General features: G+C 33.2%; 4 protein-coding genes and 1 long non-coding RNA gene across 10 annotated transcripts in view; 1 reads left to right on the top strand and 4 right to left on the bottom strand.

Annotated features, from left to right (window-relative positions):
• Positions 1-11,387, bottom strand: part of LOC123218539 — a 28,917-nt gene extending 17,530 nt beyond the window's left edge. Inside the window, exons 1-7 of the mRNA XM_044640019.1 lie at positions 7,754-11,387; positions 7,159-7,653; positions 6,446-6,988; positions 5,062-5,820; positions 4,039-4,644; positions 3,513-3,953; positions 2,896-3,390 (exon numbers count right to left, since the gene is read on the bottom strand). Of these exons, the coding sequence (XP_044495954.1) occupies positions 2,896-3,390; positions 3,513-3,953; positions 4,039-4,644; positions 5,062-5,820; positions 6,446-6,988; positions 7,159-7,653; positions 7,754-10,618 (6,204 nt within the window). The 5' untranslated portion in view covers positions 10,619-11,387. The remainder of the gene's footprint in view (positions 1-2,895; positions 3,391-3,512; positions 3,954-4,038; positions 4,645-5,061; positions 5,821-6,445; positions 6,989-7,158; positions 7,654-7,753) is intronic.
• On the bottom strand, positions 1,557-2,612 carry LOC123218549. 2 transcript variants are annotated; one of them, XM_044640034.1, is made up of 2 exons: positions 2,017-2,612; positions 1,557-1,916 (listed from the first exon to the last, which is right to left on the bottom strand). In XM_044640034.1, the coding sequence occupies exons 1-2, from the start codon at positions 2,569-2,571 to the stop codon at positions 1,857-1,859; spliced, it is 615 nt and encodes a 204-aa protein (XP_044495969.1). In that variant the 5' UTR covers positions 2,572-2,612; the 3' UTR covers positions 1,557-1,856. The 2 variants fall into 2 exon arrangements, with proteins under 2 accessions (XP_044495969.1, XP_044495970.1); XM_044640035.1 differs by having other exon boundaries at positions 1,557-1,897.
• Positions 11,388-14,629: 3,242 nt separating the features above from the next.
• On the top strand, positions 14,630-17,853 carry LOC123218551 (exosome complex exonuclease RRP46 homolog). 3 transcript variants are annotated; one of them, XR_006502714.1, is made up of 7 exons: positions 14,630-14,777; positions 15,707-15,846; positions 15,927-16,038; positions 16,257-16,356; positions 16,724-16,795; positions 16,883-16,913; positions 17,253-17,306. XR_006502714.1 is itself a non-coding variant. In XM_044640037.1 (5 exons), exons 2-5 carry the CDS (start codon positions 16,750-16,752, stop codon positions 17,573-17,575), a joined length of 315 nt encoding a protein of 104 aa, XP_044495972.1. In that variant the 5' UTR covers positions 14,635-14,777; positions 16,593-16,749; the 3' UTR covers positions 17,576-17,853. The 3 variants fall into 3 exon arrangements, 1 of the variants encoding a protein (XP_044495972.1); XR_006502713.1 differs by having other exon boundaries at positions 16,593-16,795; XM_044640037.1 differs by lacking the exons at positions 15,707-15,846; positions 15,927-16,038; positions 16,257-16,356 and adding an exon at positions 17,510-17,853 and having other exon boundaries at positions 14,635-14,777; positions 16,593-16,795; positions 16,883-16,950; positions 17,253-17,387.
• A 922-nt stretch (positions 17,854-18,775) lies between these two features.
• Positions 18,776-23,510, bottom strand: LOC123218547 (protein PLASTID TRANSCRIPTIONALLY ACTIVE 14-like). Of its 2 annotated transcripts, none has more exons than XM_044640030.1 (13): positions 23,346-23,510; positions 23,085-23,249; positions 22,636-22,773; positions 22,352-22,477; positions 22,018-22,146; positions 21,692-21,781; positions 21,428-21,578; positions 21,238-21,347; positions 20,391-20,462; positions 19,837-19,942; positions 19,565-19,762; positions 19,170-19,212; positions 18,776-19,085 (listed from the first exon to the last, which is right to left on the bottom strand). In XM_044640030.1, exons 1-13 carry the CDS (start codon positions 23,400-23,402, stop codon positions 19,007-19,009), a joined length of 1,464 nt encoding a protein of 487 aa, XP_044495965.1. In that variant the 5' UTR covers positions 23,403-23,510; the 3' UTR covers positions 18,776-19,006. The 2 variants fall into 2 exon arrangements, with proteins under 2 accessions (XP_044495965.1, XP_044495966.1); XM_044640031.1 differs by having other exon boundaries at positions 23,085-23,246; positions 23,346-23,509.
• A 1,227-nt stretch (positions 23,511-24,737) lies between these two features.
• Positions 24,738-27,615, bottom strand: LOC123218536. 2 transcript variants are annotated; one of them, XR_006502712.1, is made up of 3 exons: positions 26,773-27,615; positions 25,537-26,448; positions 24,738-25,443 (listed from the first exon to the last, which is right to left on the bottom strand). It is a non-coding gene; the product is annotated as an uncharacterized LOC123218536 (long non-coding RNA). The 2 variants fall into 2 exon arrangements; XR_006502711.1 differs by having other exon boundaries at positions 26,284-26,448.
• Between the last annotated feature and the right edge of the window lie 367 nt (positions 27,616-27,982).

Genomic DNA, 27,982 nt, shown 5'->3' with positions numbered 1-27,982 from the left:
AGTGAAAGTGGCCAGATTTCAAGTTTGGTATCCTAAGGGAGAAAAGTGAATTCTTTAAAACTTTATTCTAAGAAAAATTGTTAGTTTTCCAAACAAAAAGGAGGAAATAAGACATAATTTTAATTATTTTAATATTACTAATAAATGATAATTTTACTCTTTAATTCTAACAGAAAATTTGCGATATGTCTTAACGGATTAAAACTTAGGTGGATATTTGAATTTTTCATTTGACACAAGTATATATGTGTTATTTCACCAAAACTTGGGTGAGAAATAGTCTTTTGGCCTTTTAAAATGGGTAAAACTATATGTACTAACAACATGAACTAATTTGTTTACTAATTTCAAAATATATATAATTTTAAAATTACGATTTTAGTTGTTGTCCTGATCAGAGTGTGGTCTAGTAAGTTTAGTTGTAACGTATTGGATTACAATGTGTTGAGTGATTGTGTTGAGGTCAATGGGCCTGGTACATTTAGTTTGAACATATTAGATGTATTGAAATGATGTGCTGACATTTTCCCACCTAAGGTTTGCCCTAAAACCAATTTTCCAACCTTATATTACATAAAAAAACATTTTACTAGCCAAAATCAAACTCAGTTAATAAAAAACCCTAAAACAATGAATAGTGAAATTACTAATTTTTCTATACTATTTAAATTATTATATAACTCAAAATTAAGAAAAATATTTACAAAATCTTTTAAATATCCAAATTGCTAAGAGCCCAATTAATTTGTCCAGGGCATTGTCGATGACTTGATGCTTGATGGTATTATATTATATCTATTGTTATGTTATTGATTATTTTGATAACTAGAATTCAGCAGAATAAATGTAAATGATACAAGAGTGTCTCCCCTCCTTCCTTATCTCATCTGTACAATCCTTTGTTTATGTAGGGGAAGAGATAAAGTTACATATAATTATGTAATTAGGTTAAATAAACCTTAATATGATGATTATGAAGTTCTAAACCAATTCCATTTCCTATGGAAGGATAAAAGTATACAATGGTGGCATCCCTATATAAATCCCACAGAGGTAAAACATGAGAGAAATATTTTGTATATATGTGCATTTCATATTGTTTAAAAATTTTAAAATAAGACCGATTAAATAACATGTATATTTTTAGTTGTCAAAATAAGTATTATTATATGTACAAACAATGATATACCATTATATAGTTAAATAACTTTAAGTTAGAAATAAAACAATACTTAATTACATAAAATTGTATGTATTAATTGTGCACATAGTTTTAATGTTGTTAAAATAAGTTTTGAGTTGTAAAAGCTAAAACTAAAATCATAATGAATTATATGTTCAAAATAAACAAAATCTTAAGAATAGACCGAGTTAGTATATAAATAGTTTAAAATGAATTATGGTTGACCTATATGTAGACGGCACATATTAGCAATTGATCACATAGTTGATTACCTTTTTGGTATGAGCTCTGAGAGAAGAAGTTTCATGACACAACAGAAACCACGACAACTAAATTGTACCAAGCTTATCGCATGGATAGCTTTAGCCTGAAGTGAAGATCATTAAATATCCCCCATTTGACTTTATAATCATTGTTGTTCCTGGGAGAAAGAATTCAATAAAGCATACACACTGAAGTAAACAAACTGCATATTGTGTCTTGTTTGCCCAAAATGTTTGGCAACTTGTAGAAATTGGCATACATAAAACAAATTCATCTACAACAACAGAAAAAATGTGTATACAGAGGGCATTCCACTTTCAACAAAATGTGAAGATAAAATCAGTTGAGATAGTAGAAACAGAGTCCCTCTTCACCTGGAGGAAACGGAGCTGTGGTATATCACACACCATTAAAGGAATGACTTCAATCTTCTTTGGAGTATTGCACATTCTGTAATCATAAAGCATAGCTGATCTGATTAAGAAATTAAAAGAAAACATGAATTCAATCAATTTAATTCATCAAACAACAGAAATGCATGATGTATTTTGGTGAGTCAATCATATTACCATATTTTTGAACAAATATTGTATGGTGGAATTAAGGTTGCCTTCCCAACATTCTTCTACTGCGTCCTCTCCTCCATCTGTCAACTGTAGTCTTTGGAGACTCGGTGTGCTTAAATCTCCAAGACAAAAAGTCTCCATCTTCAAGCATTTTCTGACTATTACTTTTTCCAATAATGGAAATTCAAAAGAATAATCCCCACCACAAAAGCTTTTAAGGCTGGACAAACTGTGAAGTTCCAAACAATCCAATTTGCCGAAAACAATTGAATTCTCTACTACTTCATCTCCCAAATGTGTTATAATTTCCACCATCGATTTGCATTCCGAGACATTCATTCTTTTAAGTCGATTCAGAGTTTTAGCTTTTGAGGGGGTCAGTAAATATCTCAACCCATCACACTTGGAAACTAGCAGAGTTCCTAAATTCTGGAGAGGCAACATTGAGAAACAGGAATTTTCTAAACTGCTACATTCTGACACTTTTAGAGTCCTGAGATTTTGAAAGGCATTGCAAGGCTGAAAATTTCCTCTCCACAGATGCGATAGCCCGGGCATTTCACATAATTCTAGTTCTTTCAAGCTAGGGAATGCGCCCTGGGAAATCAATCAATCACAAAAAGAGTGTTTAACCAAAAAATAAAATGACGGTAATGTTGAGATCTGTGATATTTGGGACTTACTATATCCATAATGATAATGATGATAATGTTGTCAGTAAGAAAAATTCTGTATTACTAATAATAATAATAACAATAATAATCTTTTAAGAAATAAGATAGAATAAGTTAAAGACAGAGTCAAAATTTTGCAAAAGTAGTAACAGTGCCTTATACCTATTAAATTGTAGACATGATTTAATTGAGTACTTGATGCTCATACCTTGTAAACAAAAAACAGTGTTTGTTGACTCTCTCCATCACTCCCTGGGATGCTCAATGATTCTGAAGCAATGATCTTCACGTTATTACATCCATGCACCTTCAACACTTCTAAATCTGGCCATTCTGAAATATGTTTCTCCGGGTAGAAACTTTTGAGACTTGGTAGCATCTGTAGATACAACCAGGTTAATTTAGAAAACACAAACCTAGGGATTGTTTCCTCCTTGGCGAAATTTTCCTCCACCATGACAGAGCTTTTCTCAAGTACTTCAAATATCTCTTCAACTGAATCACAGTTTTGCACTTCCAAAAATTCTAGTTTTTGGTGACTCCCGAGCATGTTAGCCGGAAAAACACTTACGAGTCTTTTACAAAATCCTACGGTCACTCTAATTAATTTTCCAAATGAATCCAAAGAGACTTGATTGTCCCATAATTTTACCAACTGATCAGCATGGGTGATTTCCAATGTCTTCAAACTAGGGAGTCTTACCTGAAGATTTCAAGATACAGTTACAAGTACAATATAACAAGCCATTATTAGCATCATAAAAAATCATAAATTACATATCAAGGATGAGAAAAACTTGAAAACAAAATGAAGAGACGGATCACCTTCTTATCAAAAAGAGATACCATGTGGGTAGAGTCCTCCTTTGCAGTCAATCCTTCAAGTTCTTTACTTGATGCTGTCAAATCACCATATATAGAACTAGAGATGAATGTTTGAATACCAGGGCAATTGTTAATCCAGAGTCCTAATAAGGAGGACATTTCTACAAAACTTGCAGTGGAATTGTAGAATGTTATGAGTCTTGGAAGATCTCTAAGCTCCAGCCACCATAATTTAGGAAACAACATCGTTCTTGTTCTCCCATCATCTTCATCAATTACTCTTTCCATGAACGTACAATTAGAGATCTCAAGCTCCTTCAGTTTGAAAAAACTTTTCAACATAGAAGGTGGGAATAAATATTTCAAATGATCAAAGCCACCGATGTGCAAGATTGTTACATTCTGGAAGCAAGAACATGATCCCAAGGCGGGAATGTCAACCTGCATGCATATAAAATATCTGTATTATTGAACAACATTCTAATAAAATTAACTTATGTTGTAATAAGAACTGAAACAAGCTCACCTTTTCAGTGAAAAATGCAGCAAGATGAATATTGAACTCATTCATTTGGACCTTTTGACAGTCCTTAATGATAATAGTTTCCAAGGGAGGACATTCCAAAACATTTCTTCCAGAATAGAAGCTTGTCAAGCTAGGCAATGACTCAAGCTTAACAGAGTTTAATTTAGGAATTATAATTTTATCACTCACTCCATCCTTTTTCTCTTCCTTTTTGATGATTTCTTCAATTAATGCACAGTTTTTCACCTTTACCTCTTGGAGTTGAACAAGACCCAACAGTATAGCTGGAGTAAATATGGATCTCAAGCTGTTGCAATTGTCAATTTTCAATGATTTCAATTTCTGTAAGCCTGAAATTTCTTGATGACTTTCCTCCAAATCAAACACTTGTTCAAGTGACTCACAACTTTTTACTTTCAACAATTCCAGATTTTTGAAGCAGCATAACACATTGGATGAAATACCAGTTGATATATCTAAAAATGTATCCACCACCAGAGACTTTAAATTCTCGAAAAAGTTGTTTGGTAACTGACCATTCCATATTCTTTCTTTTATATTGGGAAATTCAGAGAGTGTCAAATGTTCAAAGTTACGATAGCCAACCTATGAAACAAAAAATATTAAATTATAATGACTCTTACACAACATATTGAAAAAACCAAAATCTGAATTAGAACACAAAATAATTGTTCAAAACTAACTTAGCAAAAATTTTGAGCAAGCATCTTCCTTGTTTTTTAAACTTGCTTAGCATGCAATTGATTTGTGTATGTCATTAGTCAAATGAGATTCATGGAATTAACAAATTGAAATATTAGTTTGACAACCTTTCATCCTAGTCTATAGAAGATAATGCTCGTGGAATTCATGATTTTGGCAACTTTGCATTAATCTATATGGTAAAATGGAAATTATAATGATTAAAAATAAACATATTTATTATTAGTAATATTTAAATTATATATCAACAAAAATGCTATAAATGGATAAAAAACAAAAATTTTGTGAAAGAGTAAGTACCATCTTTGTAAATATTTGCTGGATGGTAGAATTGAGATCATCCTCCCAAAAAAATTCTTGATGATTATATTCTTCTGTCAACTGTATTTTCTTTAGTAATGGTGTGCTTAATGCTCCTTGAGAAAAGATTTTCAATTTTGGGCATTGACTCACAATAACTTGCTCCAAACAAGGGAATTTGAAGGAATAATTGGCTGAACAAAAGGAAGTGAGGCTTGACAAACAGGAAAGCTCCAAAGTTTTTAATTGGCCAAAAACAATCTCTTCTTCTTGGTCTCCCTCACTTGCCACTACTCCTGTCAGTAACTTACACTTTTTTATAACCAATGCTGTGATATTTACAAGAGTTTTGGCTGCTTCACATGTTAGGGCCTTGTCTAATCCATTGCACCAGTGTACGGATAAATTTTTAAGATTTTTGAAAGATGTTGAAGATGGCATTGAAATTGTCAAACAATCACATCCATATACAGATAACTTTTGAAGATTCTGAAGAAATGAGTCCCCTCGGAAATCTTGTTTCCATATATGTCCTTGCTTGTAAGGGAATAGCTCTTTTGAACTATTCCAACAAATATCTAGTGATTCCAAACAATTTAATTTTTGAAGGAAATTGACCAGAGAAGAACCAGATTCATCATCAAAGTAACTCAACTCGAGATGTTTAAGCTTGCCAAGTCTCTCAGCTAGATTACTGTGAAGGAATGCCAATCCAAAGTCATCAGCGTCTAAATCCAGCGTTTCTAAATTCGGTATGACCTAAAAATCATGAAAAGTAAATAAATAGGTGTAAGCATTCAGTCATCAACAAGTGCACAGCAACACACAAATAAGTAACTAGAAATTTTATATACAAACGGTACAAAATGTTACTAGTTATATACATCTAATTATAAGGAAAAACATATCTAACCAGATTTTTAATCTGGAAATAATGCAAATAATATTGTTGTAAATAGAAAAATACAAGGCCAAAGTCTTATCCACTTTTATGAGTCAGTTATTAATACAAGAAAAAAGAAATTGGTTTATAATGTGGGCAACTCAAGTCACTCACAAACTTACTTTCTTCAGCTGATTACTTTATATATATATATACATTTAAAATTTATAAATTAAATAAGAATACACTTGAAACAAGAATTGCATAAATGAACAAAAATTTTAATCACCGAAATAAATAATATCTTGCAACTGAAACATTTAATTGATCTGGTAACTGGATAGACCCAAAGAGAAAAAATTTTAATATTATCATGCCGAAGGGAGAGTATTCGTCGGTTTATTTTAATTGGAATAGAAACATTAATGTTCGGTTTATTAAATCAATCTGGATAACATAAAGATGTTGTAAGTACGAATACGGATAAAAGCAAAGTAATACCTTTTCCAAATAAAAAATAGGAGGTTGCCTCTCCTCGTCTCTTTCTTGAAAGCTAGAAAATTCAAAATCATGAACTTTTATCTTTTTGCAATCAGACATTTCCAAAGTGCTTAGCATCGGCCACTCTATTGTATTCCACCGTGGGTAGAAATATTTGAGCTCCTTTAAATAGATAAGGTAGATAGATTTTAATTGTGGAAACAAAAATGTTGGGGCTCCCATAACTTCCTCCTCAGAAACAATTTTCTCCAACCCACAAAAACGTATTTCTAGATGTTCAAGTTGCACTAGACCAGTAGCAGTAGAAACTGGAAAGAGACTATTCATACTCCGACAATCTCTAACTGTCAATCTCTTTAGATTGCGAAAGCTCAGATTTCCTTGAGTATTAGATGAAACAATAGTCAATAACTTTTCACAGGATTCGACTCTCACTACTTTTAGTTTGCAAAAGGATTTCCCATGGAGTTTTTGGTTGTGCCATATCAGCTGCAAGTTATCCAAGTCTAAGAGCACCATCTCCTCCAAGCTGGGAAAAGCAACCTGCAGCAAACAATTCATAATGTTAATATTTTGTGTACAAAAGACCTACAAGCTCAAAACAAGGAAGCTATCAAAATATTTTGTCAGATTGATCCGTTCTCAAAACCCATAAAACATTTTGAAGGCAATAAGCAACATTAACTTTTAGTAAAAGGAATAAACTAAATTACCTTTTCATCAAAGAGAGGATTTATATTCATAAAGTAGTTTTCCAAATTCACTTCTCCTTCTTCTCTCACAGTGTCTGGATGAGAAGATTTGCACAAGAATGTCTTCAAGTTAGAGCATCTCTCAATGTGAAGTTCTTTTAAGGAGGGGAATTCAATTAACTTCCCAATGCCAAAACTTGTGAGTTCTGGCAAAAATGTAAGCTTCATGTACAACAGTTTAGGAAAACTCATATCGATTATCTTTTCTTCTCCTTGTATTCCTTTTGAGTTGACTATTACTTCCATTGACTTACAATTGCTTATCACCAACTTTTGGAGTTCATTAAGACTTTTGACCATAGCAGATGAAAACAAATAATTCAAGCCATGACACTCCTCAATGCTTAAACTTTTCAAGCACTGACTATAAGAAAATATTGATAGAGATCGATCAAGCCATGTATTGTCAATATTAATTGAACACAGTTGCAAGTTCTCCAATCTTGGAAAGACAACCTGTAAAAACAAATATTGCTCTGAAACAAAACTTATGAACTAATAAGAATACTCCTTTTTACATCAAAAGAAAGTAAAAATAGAAAAATACAAAACATACCGCCAAGTTAGAATCGATCTTATTGAATTTGTGTAGGCGTTGTAAAGTCAATGAACACAGTTGATTGAACTCTATCTTATCATTCATTTCAATTTCATCACCGTGGTAATCATTTTCTTCACCAAAAAGCTCTTTTAGGTTCTTACAATCAGTCACTTCAATTTCTTGCAACTGCATAAGATTTTTTACCATGAAGGATGAAAAGAGATACTCCAATCTATCACACTTTTCTATTTTTATGATCTTTAATTTGCTAAAGGACCTTGCATTGAGTTGACCATGACATATCTTCTCCAGTTTAATCAAATTACAAAGGATCAAGGACTCCAACTTGGGAAAGGCTACCTTCCAAGCAACTGAGTTAATGATATACAAAATATTAAGACTGTCCATTACATGCAGGTGCTTTAAATGTGGAAAACCATCCACATTGAGTTCATAAACAACACATCTAACTCCATTCATTTCCTCAAGAAAGAGATCTTCAGTCATCTCCAACAAACTTTTAATTCCTTGCCCCAAATAAACATTATCACTTATCTTCAGTTTGAATGTTCTTGAAGTTGAACTGCAATATTTATCAGACCACTTCCATTTATCTCCAACAAATAAATGATAACTTTTCAATTTCTTGAAGAAAAAGTCTTGTGGCATACCTCGAGCATCTTGAACATGAAGATGTAAAGTTGTTATGTTCGACAACTGTTTTAACTCTTCAAGGCTAGCATTTCTTCGTCCTTGATTATCCACTCCTTCAACTTCCCATTGAACAAAGCAGTTGCCCATATATAGTTCTTCTAATCGAGACAAGCAAGAGAGGACATGTGGTGCAATGTATTTAAGGTTTATACAATTGCTCAAATCTAATAACTTTAACCAAGTCAACCGTCCGATTTCTGTAGGCAACTGTTTAATGTGAGACCCCGAGAAGCTAAGAATTTCTAATTTACTTAGCTCTCCTAAAATTCTTAAATCCTCCAACAGGCAATTGTCCAGACACAATGTCTTAAGGTTTTTTAGGCAAGAAAGGGATGAAGGTAATGAAAAGAATTGAAATCTGGTAAGATTTAAAACTCTGAGTTCTTTCATTTCTTCAAAAAAAGCATCTGGAATTTGTAGTGAGTGATTTTTCATCAATAGGAAGAACAACTTTAGTTTGGGAAATTCTAACCGTTGAGGAAGCTCGTCATAAATATCTCTATAGGGTAGAGAAATAGCAGTTGAATGTTTTGGTACTTTCTCCCCCAACATGTCTTTCAAGCAAATGACATTTTGAATATTAAACATGAATTTCTCTGTCGAAGCAATCGACACAGCAACATCATGAATAATATCATGCATTTTAACAACATGGTCATTGCCATCGTCCAACAACAGGCAAGAAGCTTTGAGATAATCTATCAAACTATGCAATCTATCCCTTCCTTCTTCCAATGTATATACATCTCCAAACAAATTCAAACCCATACTATATTTTAATAGGTCACCAGTGGACATGCTACTACCAGCATCTGCTAGAGCACAAAGAAGAAATAGTGATTTAGCTTCCTCAATTTTCAGAAAATTGTAACTCAGCTCTATAGTAGAATATACACTTTCTTCCATATCTGGAATATGTCTTGGATTAGACCTTTTAAGTCGAGCCAAGGCATCCTTCCAAAAGTGAAGACTCTCATTTTTCAATGTATTTGCAATTGTTGAGATTGCAATCGGTAAACCTGCACATTTTGTAGCAAACTCATCTGCTAAAGGATGAAAATCAGAGCTTTCTACAGAATCACCCACAATCTTCCGAAACAAATTCCTTGCGTCATCTTCAGATAAAGGACTTACAAAGATGTTCTTCTGAGTCTTCATATCTTTGCTTAATACATCCCTATTTCTTGAAGTTAACAATATCGTGCATGGCCTGATCTTATCATCTTTTCTTTCTTTCTCAGCATCCCAAAAAAGATCATCTTTTCCTCCTTTCTCAGCATCCCAAAAAAGATCATCTTTTCCTCCTTTCTCAGCATCCCCAAAAGGAATTCCAATTGCATCCAAATCAAGTTTTGTCCAAATATTATCCAGTATTATAAGTAAACTCTTCTCCTTCTTTATCCTGGAACGTAGTTGACTAGCTCTCTGATATTCACTCTCCTGACAAAATTCCAAGCCTAAATCGGAAGCAAGTTTTTCTTGAATTTTTTTGTAGTCTGGGGTTTGTGTTACCTCAGCAATGGCCACCTCATGGAATAACTTGTCTTCCTTCACCTGCCAAGCTACTTTTTTTACCAGTGTAGTTTTTCCCACACCTCCCATCCCATGCACCCCGACCATGTTAACATTAGCATCCTTCAAGGTGTCCAAAATTTCTTGCAAAACTTGCTCTCTGGAATCAAAGGCCTCGTAGCCTCTGACATACATGGATTCTGTCCTCTGTAGAGCAGGACGATAGGAAACACTACGGAAGTTGCCTTTCCCTAACAGATCGGCCCCACTCACTGCAGCTTTCACCGCTTCCTTTCCAAGCTTGTAACGTTGAATCAAATTAGGACATGACTTCAATTTTAAACAGCTGCCCTTGTTTGCTTTATCTTCATCCTCAATGATGGCGTTTGCTACCCTTTCAGTAAACTCATCTACATCACTCAACCATTTCTTAACAGCTTTATAAATCTCTCCCCCCTGTCTTTCAGCTAACTCTACAGGTTTCTCCACTGTTTCTTTTTTATTTCTGAGCTCCTCGACTAGTTTTTTGAGGTCGTTGATGTAGCTCTGGTACTTGAACACATATGATATATGCTGTTTAAGCAAATCGCATGCCGACACTGTAGCTTCTGATGCAAGTTGCGCGGCAGTACTCGTAACTATTTCCTCAGCCATTGCCGATAAATACTTGTACAGACACACTCTCTCTCTCTCTCTCTTTTTTTTTTTTTTACAAGTAAAGCTGTACAATGAAAGGGTACTTAGGATGCAAGGGAAATGAAAGAAAAAGAATTGGAGTTGGACAAAATTATATAACAAAAAATTCAGTAAATGTTTGAGAGAAAAGCTTAATAAACAAAATCTAGCTTCACACTGAGAATAAAAGCATGGCAAGCATGGCTAATTAATAATGAAAACAAAGAGAGAAAGACACACAACAAACAACTATCAAAGTTAAAGTTTTTAAGAGCAAACCCTGAATGATCGTAGTCTAGCTTGTAGCAGACAGATAGCAACGAGCAATAATACTAAGAGAGGTTGAGAGAAATGCTAAATTTGTTCTTTTCTAAGGAATTTATTGATACTGAGTATAAAATGATAGAGAATTGTTAGTTAAAACAGGGGAAAGGAAAATTATAGAAAAGTAATTTGAAGCAATAGACAATTAAAAGAAATTAACTATAAGGGAAGGTTTAGAACAAGTACAGCTTGATGGCTTGATCTGTATGTATGTTTCTCTCAAAAGCAGAGCTAAGTTTTCAAGCACCACCAAATGTTTACTCTACTGGTTTTGCAGGTAAGAAGCATCAATGATTCAATGAGTGTCGGATGGCAGATGAAGAAACTGAAAAGATAGAAGATTCAACGCCCAAGTGATCCTGTAATTGCGGTCTTTCAAAACTGAGCAGTTGGCTTAAAAACCGTTTCACCCACAGAATGTACAAATTACACTTTACCATTCAAAGGACAAAACCTATCTCTTTTAATGGGTAATGACATTGGCACAATATCAAAAAGTTAAATTAACATACTAACCATAACTGTTTAAATTTTGAAAAATTATCATAATACCCTCAAAACTTTCACTAGTGAATTGGTTGTGTCCTGGCTAAAAGCAAATGCTAGTACCAACTAATTTTATTTTTCATCCATTCTCTTTTTCATTATTCTTTCTCAAATTATTACGTTATGATCTTTAAGACATTCTGAGGTTCAAAACTCTCAATCTAGTACCTAAATTGAATCTATCTTTGATAATCCTCTACCTCTTAAATCTAAAACAACTCTACATATATGCACAACTCATAAGCTCTTTATTGAGTTAACAAAATATCAGTGAATAACTTTAAAATCTTATCACGATTACATGTAATACGATCTTTTCATTAATTAATATTTCTCAAAACTGAGATACAAATACATATTTATCCAAGTAAGTTCTCAGTATGAATTGATATCCATTAAAAGGATTTATTTTATAGACACTGTAATAATCATCCCTATAAAAATCTCTAATCATATCAGTCTAGTAGATACGTATACAACGTATACTTATGTCTTACACTAAACCATTGGCTAACAATTTCGATATGTAAGAATTGTTATTATTTTTCAATTATATAATAATATATATAAGTATATCTTTATATATATATTTAAAACAAATATGTATAATATTAATTTAAATTTCATAAAGATGGACTGAGTAAAAAATATAATTTATGCATTTAACAGATGATAAAGTGATTTTAGGCCAATCTTGTATCAGTTTTTCCATTTAACAACTTTCAAACATCGATATAAAGACAAAAATGACCGAGTTTTTCAAACATCTACCTAACGCAGGATTAATTTATAAAAATGGACCATCACCAATGCATACCATAATGACGGCTTTCCTCAAAGGATTAATTAATACAATTTGATTTATTAAAATAGACTACCATAATGAGTATATAATTAAAAATGTCCACTATATAGACATGACAGTGGTTTATATTAGATTCAAGACTTTTATGATTGTAGGTCTTTATATTATATTGATCCATAAAAATATATAAGCCTACAACATGATTTATATTATAATAGACTGTGTTAATTATATATTTTTTTATTTTTTCATTGTTTTTTGTTGTATTTTTTGAGTTTTCTATACTAATTTTTTAGTTTTCTCCATAAAAATAATGATAAATAATTAATAAGTCTTGATTTATTACATTATCTTTTGGTTTTTTTGTAAAATTAATAATAAATTTATATTACTTTTTAATTCTTCATTGCAGTAGTCAATATTTTTGAATTTTTCATATAAATTATTTGAATTTTCTATATAATAATAAATAAATAATAATTTTAAAAAAAATTATAGATAGTATTGTAGTGGACCGAGGCGGCTTACGGCACAACTTGTGGGTTATTATAATACATCCCAAACCCTCGAAAGTTGTGCCATAAAAAGGCGGTTTAGACTGGGCTCGGGCACATGACCCATAACTTGTCTGCCACAGCACATTAAAAGGACAAATATAATTTAAATAAGGGAAAGCACTTGTCCCCACCCAAATTTTAGTTCAATCTCTAATACATCCACAACAAATAAAAAAAGCAAACACTCATCAATCCTCAACCAGTTTTTTCAGATCGTTGATGTAGCTCTGGTACTTGAACACATATGATATATGCCGTTTAAGCAAATCACATGCTGACACTGTAGCTTCTGATGCAAGTTGCCGGCAGTACTTGTTACTATTTCCTCAGTCATTGCCGATAAACACACACTTGTACACACACACACACACACCCAATGAAACGGTACTTAGGGGGCAAGCAAGGGCAATGAAAGAAAAAGAATTGGAGTTGGACAATATTATATTAAAAAAAAATTCAGTAAATGTTTGAGAGAAAAGCTTAATAAACAAAATCTAGCTTTACACTGAGAATAAAAGCATGGCTTATTAATAAGGCCAAACGACTATTTCCCACCCAAAGTTTGATATTTTCTCAAGTTTTCACCCTTTAACTATGAAAACATCAAACACCCACCCATAACCGGTTAGATTTAACAAAACCCTAACGGTAGTAAGGATAAAATCGTTATTTTCACTATAATATTAAAAATAAACTAAAATAGAATATAATTTTGCCCCCCTAAACTTTAAAAACTAATATTTTCTCTCAGCCTAAGTTTTAAAAAATCGCAGTTTCACCCTAGGGTTTGGTTTTGAAATCTCCGACGACCTCTCCGGCTCCGTTGCCGATGGCCTCTCCCTCCTGAAGCAACCTCTTCTTCCGGCAATCTCTTTCCTCCCATTTGGAGGTTCGATCGACGTCAAAGACTCCTTGGGAGAGGAAGAATTTCGTCGGGGAAGACGATTCCCCAACGTTTTTCTTTTCTGATGCAATAATTTAGTAAAAGTATGAAAAATGAGATAAAAGCAAGCATTTCTTTTCTGATGCAATAATTTTTCAAAACAGTTTTATTTGAACTTGATTCGGTGAGCCGTTTTTCAATTCGACCTGTTCAATTTAGTTTAAAAATACATATCAATCTGTATCATTAATTTTACTGATATATATTATATTGTATGATACGCACACTACATTGGATCAATTTTTGATATACCTTAAAATACATATCATTTTTTATTTGTATCATATCGTATCGTATGATACATATCACATATCACACGATACTAACATCCATGCAATTAACAAATATGTAATAGAGGAAAGGCACATAATAATAACAGTGACCAGACAAGTGAAGCGTTAGATAGAAGACATACATATTAAAACGAAGAACCAGTTGGTCTGGAAATTTAAAAATATTCAACGTCCATTTAAAATTTTAAAGTAATTCTTACAAATATTGAGAATCTCAAGGGTATTCAGAAATAATACAAAGTACAAATTTAGGTGAAATTTTTAATTAAAAAAGGAGGATCTCTCTTTTTGCCATGCTATGGATACATGTAGGCTCACTGTTTTCTCTCAACTTGGTATAATTGTGCCTTCGGTAATTAACTGAACAAGAACTTGAAAATATTATAAACATCGCATGAAAATATTATAATGGGAAGGCTTTTGTCATTTATGAAACCTCAAGGAAATTTTGGTAAGTTATCATTTTTCAGGGGATTAAAAGGTAAAAGAAATTAGAAAAATTTAACCGAAAATATAGAGACGAAATTTAAAAAGCCAAATTTCTGAATGAGCGCTTAACCCCGCTGCTCGCTCCTGCCGCCAACGACAAACCGTCCTCTGCCGCCATCAACGGCGAAGCCGTTCTTAGTACGCTTTGACCCTTGGTTGGCATCTTCCTTTCAAAATATTGGTATTTGTTCTTGCTTCTTAAGCTGTCACAAGTTTCTAGCTTATGTTTTTATGCTGTTCAAAGTAGAATATATATATATATATATATATATATATATATATATATATATATATATATATATATATATATATATATATATATATATTTTTTTTTTGAATTCATGGTTTTCAAGTGTTTGATGCAATGGGTTCCACTAAAAATTTAAACATGGATTCATTTTTTTAGTTTGCAATGTTGGTCATTTTGATTATCTTTTTTTTTTTTTTTTCATTTTATTTTACTAATCTGGTGGGAAGGACCTTAACTGTATTTTTTATTTTCAATTTTGAACTAGGGTTTATGCATTTTAAAATGAGTAAATCTACTTGTACCAACAGTGTGAACTAATTTGTTTACTAATTATGAAGTGTCTTTATTTGAGTGGATATAATTTTTTTTCCTAATTCAAAATTATCCTATCACATAGTAACATATCATTATTAGTACACAGATTAATATTCATTGTAAGTGTATATAGTTTTATTATTTTAAAATTACTGTTTTAGTTGTTGTGGTGATCACAGTGTCGTCTAGCAAGTTTAGTTGGAACATATTGGATTACAATGTGTTGAGTGATTGTGTTGAGCTCAATGGGCCTGCCACATTTAGTTTGAATATATTAGATGTATAGAAATGATGTTCTGTGTATCGCGGCTGCTTCTTTCACTTCAGCAGTGTGGCGTTGGCAGTGTTAGTGGTCACACAGTGCAGCCACTACTCGATGTAATTGCCATTGTTCATCAAGGAAAGATGAAACTGAGGATAATAGAGAATGCTAAAACCTTAGCTGTGAAACCTTGGTGTCCTTCACTCAGCTTTTTTCGTTTTGCTTTATGTATGCCCCAATGTTGAAGCTAATATTTGTTATATTTTTTATTTAATATAACTAGGAAAAAGACTGTGTGTTGACTAAGAGAAATATTGATGGAGATTGATAGAGCTGTTGGTCGTACACCAAATCAATTGAGACTGTTCTCTTACTCTCGCAACACCCTCCACCGTGCCTATGGCTCTGCCAGTTGGTGTCAAGGTACATGCTTCTAGGAAAAGTTCTCCTTTGTCCTATATATGTAAAATTCATGCTTTGAAGTCTTTTGGGATTGATTCTAGGAGACACAAGTTCTAGCTGCTGTTTATGGACCAAAAGCTGGAACAAAAAAGAATGAAAATCCTGAGAAGCCCTGCTTTGAAGTTATTTGGAAGCCTAAAACTGGACAAATTGGTTAGCTCTTTTAGTTTCCTTTATTCATTTATTTTTTTAGAGTTAATTCTGTCGTTGAGAATTGGTCTAATTGTAGGCAGATATGCCTACTTTGAAAAATAAGTAGAGAGCTCACATGTAGGGGGAGAATTCTGATAAGTTCTTATACAACTGAGGAATATCAAAATTGCCATCTATTTTTCCATCTAATTTTGGTCAAAATTACCACATGTTTGAAGGAAACCGGAGAAAGATTACGAGATGATACTCAAGTGGACTGTACAAAGCATATGCATTTTGACTGTTAATCAAAATACTACAACCTCAATTATAATTCAGGTGAGGCTGTTTCCTTTAATACAACCATAAATTAATGCAGTAGTTCTCATCAAGTGATTGAAGTTGCCCCTATTTTGTGCATTTGCTTTCTTCACCCGTTGCTTCAAATCTATTTCTTGATTCAGGGTCTGGTTTCAAGTGATTGACTATGGTTCCATGTCATTAATATTACTTATATGTTGCACTATCTACTTTATGCAATCTGAAAATTGAATAATTTTATGGTTTCTTTGCAGGTTGTCCACGATGATGTTGCTTTATCCTTTGATGACTATATATTATAATATTCTGTTTTCATTAGCATCAAGACTGATATGCATCATGTACTCCAAGCTGATGACTGTTTCTTGACTGAATATTTTTATAGCTTCTACCTTGTGCCATTAATGCAGCATGTCTGCTCTTGTAGATGCTGGAATTCCTATGAAGCATCTTCCTGGTAGTTAATCACCAAAACTTACTGTCATCTTTCATATTTTTTAAACTTGAGGCACTGCTGCTCACTATTTTATTCTGGATTCTGCAGTTGCCATATGTTGCTGGTTGGCAGAAAGTAGGTATGTGATTCTGGACCACACGAAGTTAGAAGAGCAGGTTACTTTAGTTTCCTTGTTTAAATTCACAATATCTCTTTGCTGATTTGAGTGAGGTTACAGAAATTATCTAGCTAGAATAAAGTTCAATTATGATTGCTTTCTCTATTTTACATTAATCATTTTGCTGACATCAAAGTCCCTGTAAATTTGGATATTACTCAATGGATATTGATGTTGTAGACGAATGATATATGTTCTTTGAAGTGTGATAATGTGTGTTCTGAAATTAGTCAAGTCTGGGGCATCTGAAATTAATGTAAATTCCTATCTCCTAACAATCTTTATCTTGTGCAATGACAGAAAATGAAGGCATTTGCTTATTTAGTCTTTCCAAACTCAGTTCTCTCGGTCCTCCGAAAAGGATTGTCATTGGTGGAAGATGAACCCATGGAGCATGGGATCATTACATCTGTTACACATGGTGTGCAATGTCAGGTATGCCAACTACAGCTTATCCATGTTTCCTCTGTTAGATATTTTATTATGCAGTGTCAGGGAGAACTATTGTGTTGCTGGATCTTTTTCTTACTGATTTCTTGTATAACTTTGTTCTCTAGTGGACGACTATTTTCTCTGCCTCAAAAGAGGGCATGCTGCGAGTGCAACGTTGTCTGATTTTCTGAGGAGCTTGCAATCACAATTCCCAAGAGACTCATCCAAAGCAGGGTGATTTCATGGTAACAGACTGAACGTTTTTCACATAATTCTCCGCTGGTTTGTTCAGATTATCATGAGATTGTTATTTGATGAGATTGTATGCCTGAATGAGAACTCTTGGTGTAACATCAAATGGTACCAAAACCTTTTGTAATAGTAGGGGGTTTTGATCCCACAACATAGCCTGCTCATTGTACTGGGGAGCACTTTTCAATATATTGCAGAAATCTCATTTTTGGTCGTTCCTGCCTGTTCATCAACTAAAATTGGAATGTAACCCATTACTACTTTTACAGTAAATAATGCAACGAAACAAATAGATAAGCAGAAATATATTATTTATTATTTAAAAAATTATTAGCTAGCTAGTGAAAGTCGTCTATTTCTACTTAGTCTATTTTAGGGTCTTTTTAGCGCACTAGTCTTCACGAAGAAAAGTAATGCATATGATTGTGCGGTATTGAACCTAAAAAAAAATAAACAATATAATTTTATATCATGAAGAATGTTGTGGGGTCCATTGCTGAAAATTGGGTAATGAATAATGGCACATAGACCTCTTAGGTGTAAAGAGGGTAAAGTTTATTATGACAAGGACATTATAAGCAGCTGAGAAGGTGAGAAAAGGAGGAGGAGATTGTTTTGGGCTGTAGGCTGTCTTCGGCTGAAAGGGCAGGCCGCAACTCTTCGGATTGTCAGAACCATCCAATTTCCATTTCGACTCATTCTTTCATGTAATCCTCCTGAATTTATGAATAATAACCAGTATATTCAGTACTAGTTGCTTTGTGCTAGTTGTTGGCTGGGTTGTTTGCTGTATTTTGACTGAATTCTGCAGGTGAGAATCTACCTCCCCTGTTGTTAATTTTTATACTTTTCTTATTTATATCAAAAGAGTAATGTTATAAATACATAATTTTAAATATTTAATTAGATATTTAAACAATATAATATCATGTGATTAAATGATTTTAAATTAAAAATAAAATAACATTTATTCACATAATGATATTTTATTTAGATATTTAATTGAATATTCAAAATTAAATATACAGTTTTATTGATATCATAATTTTACATGCATTTGTGAACTCTGGGAGAATATCTGAGTATTCGTATCATAATTGTGCATATATATGTTTCATGTTTGTAAACATGTGAAGAGATGTGTGCAAACACTGCTTGTTTCCTTATTTTTGCTTTCATGGTACAAATTACTCTCTAGAAACCTCTCAGTTTGCCAATTGAATCCAATGCAGTCCAGCAATGAACATTAAAGTCTACCACTCAGATAAATTAACATGGAATTCTACATCAAACAGAAAAAATTTCACCTAATGTTGGTTTTAGTTACTTATCAAAACTTTCTGAGATCCTGTAAACTTGGATCTTCATGATTAATACAATATCCGATCTTGATAAATATCCAACGCCTTGATGACTTTCTCTATGAATAGTTTCTGGTGCAATCGATACCTGCATGATTCCAAATTTTTGACAAATAAATCACTACTGTGGGTCTGGATTGTCACTTTAAAAAACCATTTCAGGACTACTTACTTGATTGCAGCCTCCAGGGTCCTCCTGGGTTCAGACATAGAATCTGTTGGTGGGCAGAATAAGGAAAAATAAATTAGAGTTAAAAGTAATCGTTTCATTGAAGAACTTATTGTAATATCCCAGTCCAATAGCCCAATCTACTATCAAGTTATTGTCTACTTTGGACATAAAGTCCATATGTGTCTGTGATATTACAAATGACATCAGAGTCATTATGTATCCAAAATGAACAATATCTTAACAATTGATTGAGCTATGAGACCAGGATGTTTCACTTACGTAGAAGATACAAGCCAAGAACAGAGTTTTAACTTCTAACAGGCTCTCACTGGAGTCGAAAACTTATCCTAACATCTTGTTGTGAAAGAAATACAAGACAAGCATAGCAGCTTTACCTAGTACTGTCTGGTCTTGTTTAGAAGTGGTGGGGAATTCTGCTAACATCCGTTGGCATTCTTCCTGTAATTCCTTCGCAGCTTTTTTTTCCAAGCTTGGGATCAGGGGTACATCACCATCTGACCAAGTGGGCAATGGTCTTGCTGCTGCGATGACAGCTCCATCAACAAAACTATCTCCATCACTTGCTAACCGACCTGCAGCAAATTTATTAGACTGTGATGGTCGAATACCATAGCTGGATTGTGGTTAATAATCATAGAACACATACTGTTATGGTGATATTCTTCAGGAAGGCCAGCTATGTTGAAAACTGACAAAAAAGAATCCAAATGAATGCGCACATTGCCAGAAAACTGGATTACATCCCAAGGATTCTGCAGTTTTACAAGTGAAATATACCTATGCATTAATTCAAGAAGAATTACAAGTTTACTATCAAATTTAAACAGAAATGTAAGAATAAGCAAGTTAATAGGATTTCAAAATTTGAAATGCAAGTAACTTTGACAGATTTGTATAGGTTGAAAATATCAGAGAATTTGTTCAACTGACAATTGCAAACAAGAATCGATAATGTCCGGGACAACTAGATCACACGAAAGATGATTACTTTTCAAAACCAAACAATCTCTTAGATTTACCATGATATACAATGCTATTTCCTAAACATGGTGAATATCATTATTTACGAATCTGGAACTATCTCACTGAATGACCAAAGAAAAATCTATTTGAAAGAACAAACTGTAATAGTGAAGAAGGTTCAGTTTCAAACAGTTAAAGAAATATCTTTTTTAATGATCGAAGCAGAAAGCAAATTACCACAGGTGATGAAAAGCCATATCTTTGCATAAACATGTTATTCATCTGTCCATTCATGTAATTGACAGTCATCTGTAAAAAAGAGAAAGAAAACAATTGAAATCAAAGAGATCACTTCCACAAGCTTGCACTATCAAAATAAGTATCTTATCCTAAGCACAAGGGAGTGAATCAGCATACAAGAGAAAATAAAATTATATCAAATAATGAAAATAACTGATCAATTCTAGGTAGATTGTCAGTCAAGCAACACTTCCAAGAATAATTTATTTTATGCAGTATAGATCAAGGAACGATTGAAACTTTTGTAACCAGACTCTACTACTGAAATTTTCTGTACATAATTACTCTATTGAGAACAATAACATATTTGAGGCCAGAAAGAAAAAGAAAAAAGGAATAATATATAATCTACAAAGCTTGTTAAAACAGTGGTATACACGGCGTCATACCAGGATTTAAGTTTTGAATTCAAGGAGTTATAAAATGTTAAAAGAATATCGCTTAAATAACAGCATCCAGGTAATAGAAAAATGCGACAGAAGGCATGATTCATGTTTGCCTTGATTGGGCAAAAGGCATCATCAGCTTGTTTTTCAGGTCCAATGTAACCTAATTCTACAAAACTCACCACTCACATACAGGGCTTCACCATATCCAAAATTGGTATTTGCCAATCCAGTAGGACTATAAATGAATACATACCGTATAACGGATTCATGGTACATAAAATATTGGCATATAATTTAAGTTTTGTACCATTTCCTCCATTCATTACATGAATATACCTATACAAATAAATGTAAGGCACTAATAAGCAAAAAATTTAGGAAAGTATGATATTGACCTCTTCTCCTTTTTTAACGCGCTGTCCAGCATTTATCATCACTTCAAGCATGCGGTCCTTAAAGCGCCAATGGAAAAAACAATTTGGCTGAAATAAATGGTTTAGCATGTCTGCAAAATGATGAAAAAGATTATATACCAATAATGGCAAGCCATCACATAATATTTAGAATGTAATGAAAAAGGTTTACCAGCATAAGGGATTAGCATATTTGAATCTTGTACTAGAGCACCAATCCTGACTTGCATGTTAATGCACCGTGACTGGACAATACTCATTGCCCACATAAATCTCTCAGGATCACGAGCAAGTCGCTTTATCTTGAGTGGAACACCGCTGTGCTGAGTGAGGTTAACACACAAAGAGTTTCATTGTTAAAGTGGAATATTGGAGTAAATAAACATAATGGGATGATCAGAGTGTTTATATTGTATGAAATCGAATTTCTTCCTACCCAGTTCTTTTCCCAAAATTCTAATGCTCTTTGCTGTTGTTTTCTCAATGTTGATGCAAGATTTGGATCCTGCAGCTCCAAAAGATCCTCCTATTGCACACACAAAGCAATGAGCACAAGAACTAATGTTATGTTTCTTCCTACAGCAGTAAAGTAAAAAGTAATTACGATAACTAGATGAAATTGACTCCAAATAAATAAATGAATAAAATAAAAAAGGAACTTTTAGAATGACAAAAGGAAATATGCTGAAATGATTGGATTTTAATGAATACATTGTACATTTTTGCTAAACAGTATGCTTACTCTTTTAAGCATTTACTCACCTCAGTTGCTAGAAGCAAGCTGGTGCACTCTTCTGCACAAGGTAAGAAATCACCATATAGTTGCCAAAAGTTATCCTGCCGGTCAAATGCGTACAGAAGAAGGCAGGCCAACCTAAGGTCCCAATCTGTCTGCCATAAAGAGATGCACATCATAAGCACAAATGAAAGGGCATTCAACTGTTTAAAATTCAACCAGTGTTTAAGGTAGACAACCAAATTGAAGTTACTGTGGGAAGCATAAAAGTTAAGGACCAAGCTTAAATGGTAATACGTATTGCTGCAATTGAAATAAGGTTAAGAGCTTATCTCTAATTTTAGAGAATAATCGAGTTACCTCTGGGTTAGTTGAGTTAATGATATCAAATATTGGATGGCCTATTGGCACTATATCTGGGAAAAACATCCATGGGAGTTTCTGCCTTATGGTTATCATCAACTCTAGAGGTATTTCCATGACTACCTGTGCAGTCAAGTGAACAATCATCCATACATAAGGAAAAATCAGATATTAGGATCATAATGACAACGAGAAACACCAATCATGATAGCTAATGCAATAGCATAGCTATATATAGTTCCATCAATTATATTTGTTCATCTGCAAGCAATGTAACTCACTCTAGCGCGATGACGTGGTTCAACATCTTTAGAAGCATACACTCCAAATCCATCAGGCCCTTCTTTGAATTCAATTCCATAAGCTCTCACACTTCGAACATAACCTATCTTATAGAAATCCGGGTCTGCTGGGTCCAACTATTTACCAAAAACAAAAAGCATTAAATTCAGAAACAAGGGATACAAGAAAATTCATTGCTTTCAAAAACAATTTTGCAGATGCATTCCTAAAAATGAATATAAATTGAAAAAAAAATTAAAAAAGTCATTTTTCTCAGTTTTCTATAATTTCAACTCTTAGAAACGACACCAAACTTTAACTATCTTCAAGCAAAATACAACGCTTTAAACAAGCTTGATATAAATTGCACTATCCTAAGCTTGACTGATTATTAAACTTAAGCAAAGTCGAAAGGGTAAAAATTAAATAGAAAAAGGTAAAAAATTACCCCATCAGGATCTGATTCTTCAACTTTGGGAGGTTGAAAGAGTGGAAAAGGAGGAGACTCTACGGAAGCTTTGACGGGCCTGAGTTTGTTCTTGGAGTTATTACTGAAACAGCAATTGGGTCTCTCTGACCATCCATAGTGACCATTTTTATGCGTCAAGTTCTGCTATTGCGCACACATAAAGCAAAACAATTACAAAGGCTAAACATCTATGCGCATATAAAATAATATAAAGAGAGAGAGAGAGAGAGAGAAATGGACCTGGGAATTGGAGAAGAAAGAGCGAAAGAGATAATGAAGAGAAACTGAAATGGCCATTGGAAACAGAAAAGAAAAATCTTATTACAAGTTCATGTTTTGAAAACTTATACTTTGAACTGTGTCTCAGACAAGTTTTTAAGTGACAGCGTTATCCAGTTCAAGCAAGTTACAGTTTCTGCCTCTTGTAAAAACCATTAACATATCCATTATTTTACATTATTGTTCACAAACAAACAATGTTTTTAGATTCGGTGAAGGGCCGACCCAAGTTTTTATAAGTTGACCGATTGGGCTCATGAAACATCTAAATAAATATTAAAATAATATATAAAATAATTTTATTTATTTAATAACTAATGGAAAATTTAAATTACATTTAATTAAGGTCACAGGGGATATTTTCCACTCAAACTTATATGCAAAGATAAATGCATAATTACAAGGTTCAAAAACCTAAGTACTTATTTATAGGTTAATTTTTATATTAAAATTTTGTATTAAAAGTAAAAATAAAATTGTTCTTTTATCAATAAACCCTAAAATTTTATATATTTTTTCTCTTAAATTTAAAAAATAATAATTTTCTTCCATAATTAAACTTTGAAATGTTGTATCCTCCTTAGAGTTTTTTTTTTTTCTCCAACAAATAGATGTTGTTCCTATTGTCAGTTAACTTTTTTATCATCTTCTTCTCCTGTTGTCAACCTTTCCATCAAACCAATTTTTTCGAACGAAAACGAACTGTCTTTATTTGATGAAAAGACGAAGACGATTTATTGTCTTCGTCTATTCGGTCAGACGCAAACGAATCTTCTTCATCCAATTGATAAATTGACATCAAATAAATCTTCTAATGTTGATCCATTCAAATCCAAATCATTCTTCAACCACAAACGAACTAAGATGGTAGGAAGGAATGCATTTATCAAGCTACATATTTGAATGATTCATTGCGTTGGTGACAAGAGAATGGAGGCCACATCATCAATTGAGATGCAAGAGAGTGTTGACAGATGAAAGGTTAGCTAGAAAACATTGTCAGATAAAGAAGGGAATGAATGAAACCCTAAAAAAAAAAAAAAAATTTTAAACTTTTGAATAAAAAGAATTTTTAGTTATAATAAGAAGAGAATGAGAAAAAATCTTATTTTTTTAATATTATGGATTAAATAGTGATTTTACCCTTGTAATTAACAGTAAATTTTAACAAGAATAATATGATAAATAAATATTTAAAATTTTAAAATCCTACCGCGTACATTTGTATTTGTTTTAAAACTTGGGTGGGACATAGTCCTTTGGCCTTTAATTAAAATCAAATTTGGTGACTATATCCATTTGCAAGGTTTCAGATGCAAATTTCAGGCTGGTTGAACTGATTGGCAGATAGTATTAAAACAACAACAAATAAGAATTATAATCAAAATGATTTCAGTAACACAAGGTCGATATCAATATTCTCAACATTGTGAAGTTAACCGGGATGCTTTTTGTAATGGTCCTCATTATGAATTCGATTCATACTTTCTCCAAGTCAAAACTTGTTCCTTTGATGCCTTCTCCAGTCTTTAAGCATCCCATATAGAATTTAGAGTGACAATACTCTGCAGCTCTTAGAAACTTTGCGAGCAGATTTCTTCAACTATCTTTAAACATGCAATAGCAGCATCAGAAGCTGCTTGGTAAAGCTCTTTCTTTGTGTATGTGTGCAGAGCAGACGGTGATTGAATAGTGTCACTTGCTTGAGTTCCGATAGTCCAGACGTACATGATGTGGAAACACAGAACTCATTCAGTAACTTCAGTATATAAAAGATGTTTACAGATTTCATTTCTAAGGACATCTCACTCTGGCTTCTCAAGGAATAATGTTTTTCTGTAGAAATTTTGATGTCCTTTTACGAAATGACTGTGCCTTCACCCCATTTTACTATTTCAGGCCACCTAAGACGACCCATCAAACAAATAAATTCACCTAAAATTTACAAGGGTTACTATGCTTTTGCTGATTCGATACTTGCTTGCTCTTATCAGAAATGGAGGCTGTGAAAAGTTGATGCTTTGGATCCTAGTAGTCCTTCACAAGCTGCACCATATCCCTAAATGCAAAGGAAAAAGTATAAAAAACATAGAATTATGTTTAAATGCGAAAATGCAACATATGGAACAGAAGTTACAGTATGAGTTTTCACCTTCCACTAACTTCTTTAATATGACCCCAACAAATTTTTGACGTTCCACTTGAATTTAGAATATCATTCAGTAATATATACCCTTTGCATATCACTGAAATTGGGTTTATCAGGGACGACCTGTCTTCCCAGTTTGTAGTGACCAACTCAACCTAGTAGGACACTAGGACAGATATATAGATTTACACAACAACATATCAGCAAGTGTTCACTTCAATATCTCTGTCTTAATTTATCTTTAACCCCAGCTGGTCAACTGATCAAACTGAAGCAAATTTATCTCAGAGTAGTTGAAAGCAAGGGCTGTCTAAAGCAAAAAACTCACTTTAAAATTATTTAATTGCATGAACATGTACTAGGATGGGACATGACCAATGGGATAACCAACCTAAATAACTAGCTTCACTAATCAAGCAATGGATCGAATGTATACTGCAGTTCATAGGTACTACAGGGAATCTGTGCCCCTAATCAGTAGCAGATGGTACAGAAAATGTCACAAGTAGATACAGAGAAATTTTCCTTTGACTAGATCAAGTAAAGCATACCGCAAGTCAAACACCAGTCATCTTGCTTACAATCCGTTTCCTTTTTACCCTTAACCGCTCAAAATTTTCTATGAATACAGATAATGTTTACTTAAAATATATGCTATAAGAAGTTATCCACGCAAATTTGTGTCATGGATATGCACATATCATCGAAAGAAAAATGTATCTATCAGGGCATCATCGTCAAATTTCTTACACCAAAATTCTTGATCAGCTTTTGTTGTTTTGCAGATATTGGAAACTAAAAGGAGTTGTTGTACCCAATTCAATGGTTATATATCTTCTCCAGTCTCCACCATCCATCAACAAGCAAACTCAAGCACAATGTCGGGCCACCAAATACACGCAACAACAATAAATGCTACATGAGCAAACATCAAATCACAGTAGAATAAGACATCAATTTGAAACAACTATAATCCCTTTTCACTCAGTATAATCATTTCAAGATTTCAAGAACTTCCTTCTTTTTAACACATCAGAATAGTATTTGTGTAACTTAAGATAAAGACACTCAAGCTCATCATGAAACAATGTAATTTCCATCTCATCAATTCAATTAATCTTAAAGTTCATTCCCACATCATTATCAAGTTAACATATTGAATTTATGGAGGAATCTTATACAAAACTATAAACAATAAAATCCCAAATAAACACAAAATGTTTTTCAATAGAGACTAACCTGCACCGCACTAGTCCGTCCAATTAGCAAGAATCTGATCCAACAAGGCCAAGAATTCCTTCAAGCCCTCCCCTTCACCACTGTGAACTCTCCCCAAAGCTTTATTCAATTCCTTAGCCCCCTCAATTCAAGCTTCTCTCAACTAACTCCTAAAAACCCTTCTCCTCGAACCACCTTTCACCGCCAAATTCATCCACCAAACTTCTCTTAAAACCCTCAAAGCCTCCACAACCCACGACTTCTACACAACACATCAACCAAAACCTCACACACCACCGTCTCCACTTTACATGGAGAGCCAGTCCTCAGCATTTAGTTGTGCACTTTTAATGCCTCTTTTGGCCTACTCTTTTTGAGATATGAAGACACAAGAAGTGTGGTGATTAAGGTGAGCCGTGAATGTGCTTGCGAGGTGTGTTTGAGTTTGGTTAAAAGAGCCATGCGGAGGACCAAGTTAGGTTGTTAAGTAAAACGGAGGAAGAGAAAGACTTGGGAGGTGGGTTTGTTTGTAAAGCTGTGAGAGTAAGATTAATGGTGTTGTTTATGTTATTTTTGAGGCATAATCGTGGTATTAAGAGGTTGATTTTGGCCAGCTGTTGTCGGGTTAATGGTGTTGTTACAGTTGCGGTTTTGGGTTCTGGGTTCAATGAAGTTGTGCGGCTGTTGGGGATGATGAAGAAGATTGCAACTTTAAGAGCTTCGAGGAAGAGGAAAAGATTTGGAAAGGTTTTGCTCTAAAAGATTTGATTTTTGCAGCCATCAGGAGATGTTGAGTTACCAGTCTGGAGTTGCCAAGGGTTTTCAGTATTATAAACCTGCTATATTTTAGAAAATCACACCATCATCACCCTCATCCACCGATTTTTGTTTTAAAAAAAAAATTAATAAATTCAAATTAACCAAATGACTGTCTTCTCATAAATTAATTCACTCAAATGGATTAAGTGTAAATTAAAAATTGAGTTTGTTTTTATAAATAAGTTGAATTCGAATTAATTTAAATATTTAAATTTTAATTGATTATAGCAAAAATTTAAAATTAAATTATTTTTTAATCAAATTCAAAATTTAATTTGTCAATCTCAAACATATTTTATGCCAACTCTTTAGATTTAAATTAATCTTAAGTAGATTTTACAAACGTTCAATCCAAATTGAATTTAACTTTACTTTTTGTTCCAATCAATGATAAAGACTTGGTATTATAAAA

The sequence above is a fragment of the Mangifera indica genome, chromosome 6, assembly GCF_011075055.1.
Source record: "Mangifera indica cultivar Alphonso chromosome 6, CATAS_Mindica_2.1, whole genome shotgun sequence".
Lineage (NCBI taxonomy): Eukaryota > Viridiplantae > Streptophyta > Magnoliopsida > Sapindales > Anacardiaceae > Mangifera > Mangifera indica.
The sequence above is the reverse complement of the archived record's forward strand: the minus strand, read 5'-3'. Positions and strand labels throughout refer to the sequence as shown.

Coding starts and splice junctions, on each gene's coding strand:
- LOC123218549 (XM_044640034.1), bottom strand. CDS start 2,571: ATGCCCGGGCTATCGCATCTGTGGAGAGGAAATTTTCAGCCTTGCAAT. Junction 1,917..2,016: donor AATATTTGTTCAAAAATATG/GTAATATGATTG, acceptor TAATCAGATCAG/CTATGCTTTATGATTACAGA.
- LOC123218551 (XM_044640037.1), top strand. CDS start 16,750: ATGTCTGCTCTTGTAGATGCTGGAATTCCTATGAAGCATCTTCCTG. Junction 16,951..17,252: donor ACACGAAGTTAGAAGAGCAG/GTTACTTTAGTT, acceptor GTGCAATGACAG/AAAATGAAGGCATTTGCTTA. Junction 17,388..17,509: donor CACATGGTGTGCAATGTCAG/GTATGCCAACTA, acceptor TTTGTTCTCTAG/TGGACGACTATTTTCTCTGC.
- LOC123218547 (XM_044640030.1), bottom strand. CDS start 23,402: ATGGCCATTTCAGTTTCTCTTCATTATCTCTTTCGCTCTTTCTTCTCC. Junction 19,943..20,390: donor ATGGCTTTTCATCACCTGTG/GTAATTTGCTTT, acceptor GTAAAACTGCAG/AATCCTTGGGATGTAATCCA. Junction 19,213..19,564: donor ACAAGACCAGACAGTACTAG/GTAAAGCTGCTA, acceptor GCCCACCAACAG/ATTCTATGTCTGAACCCAGG.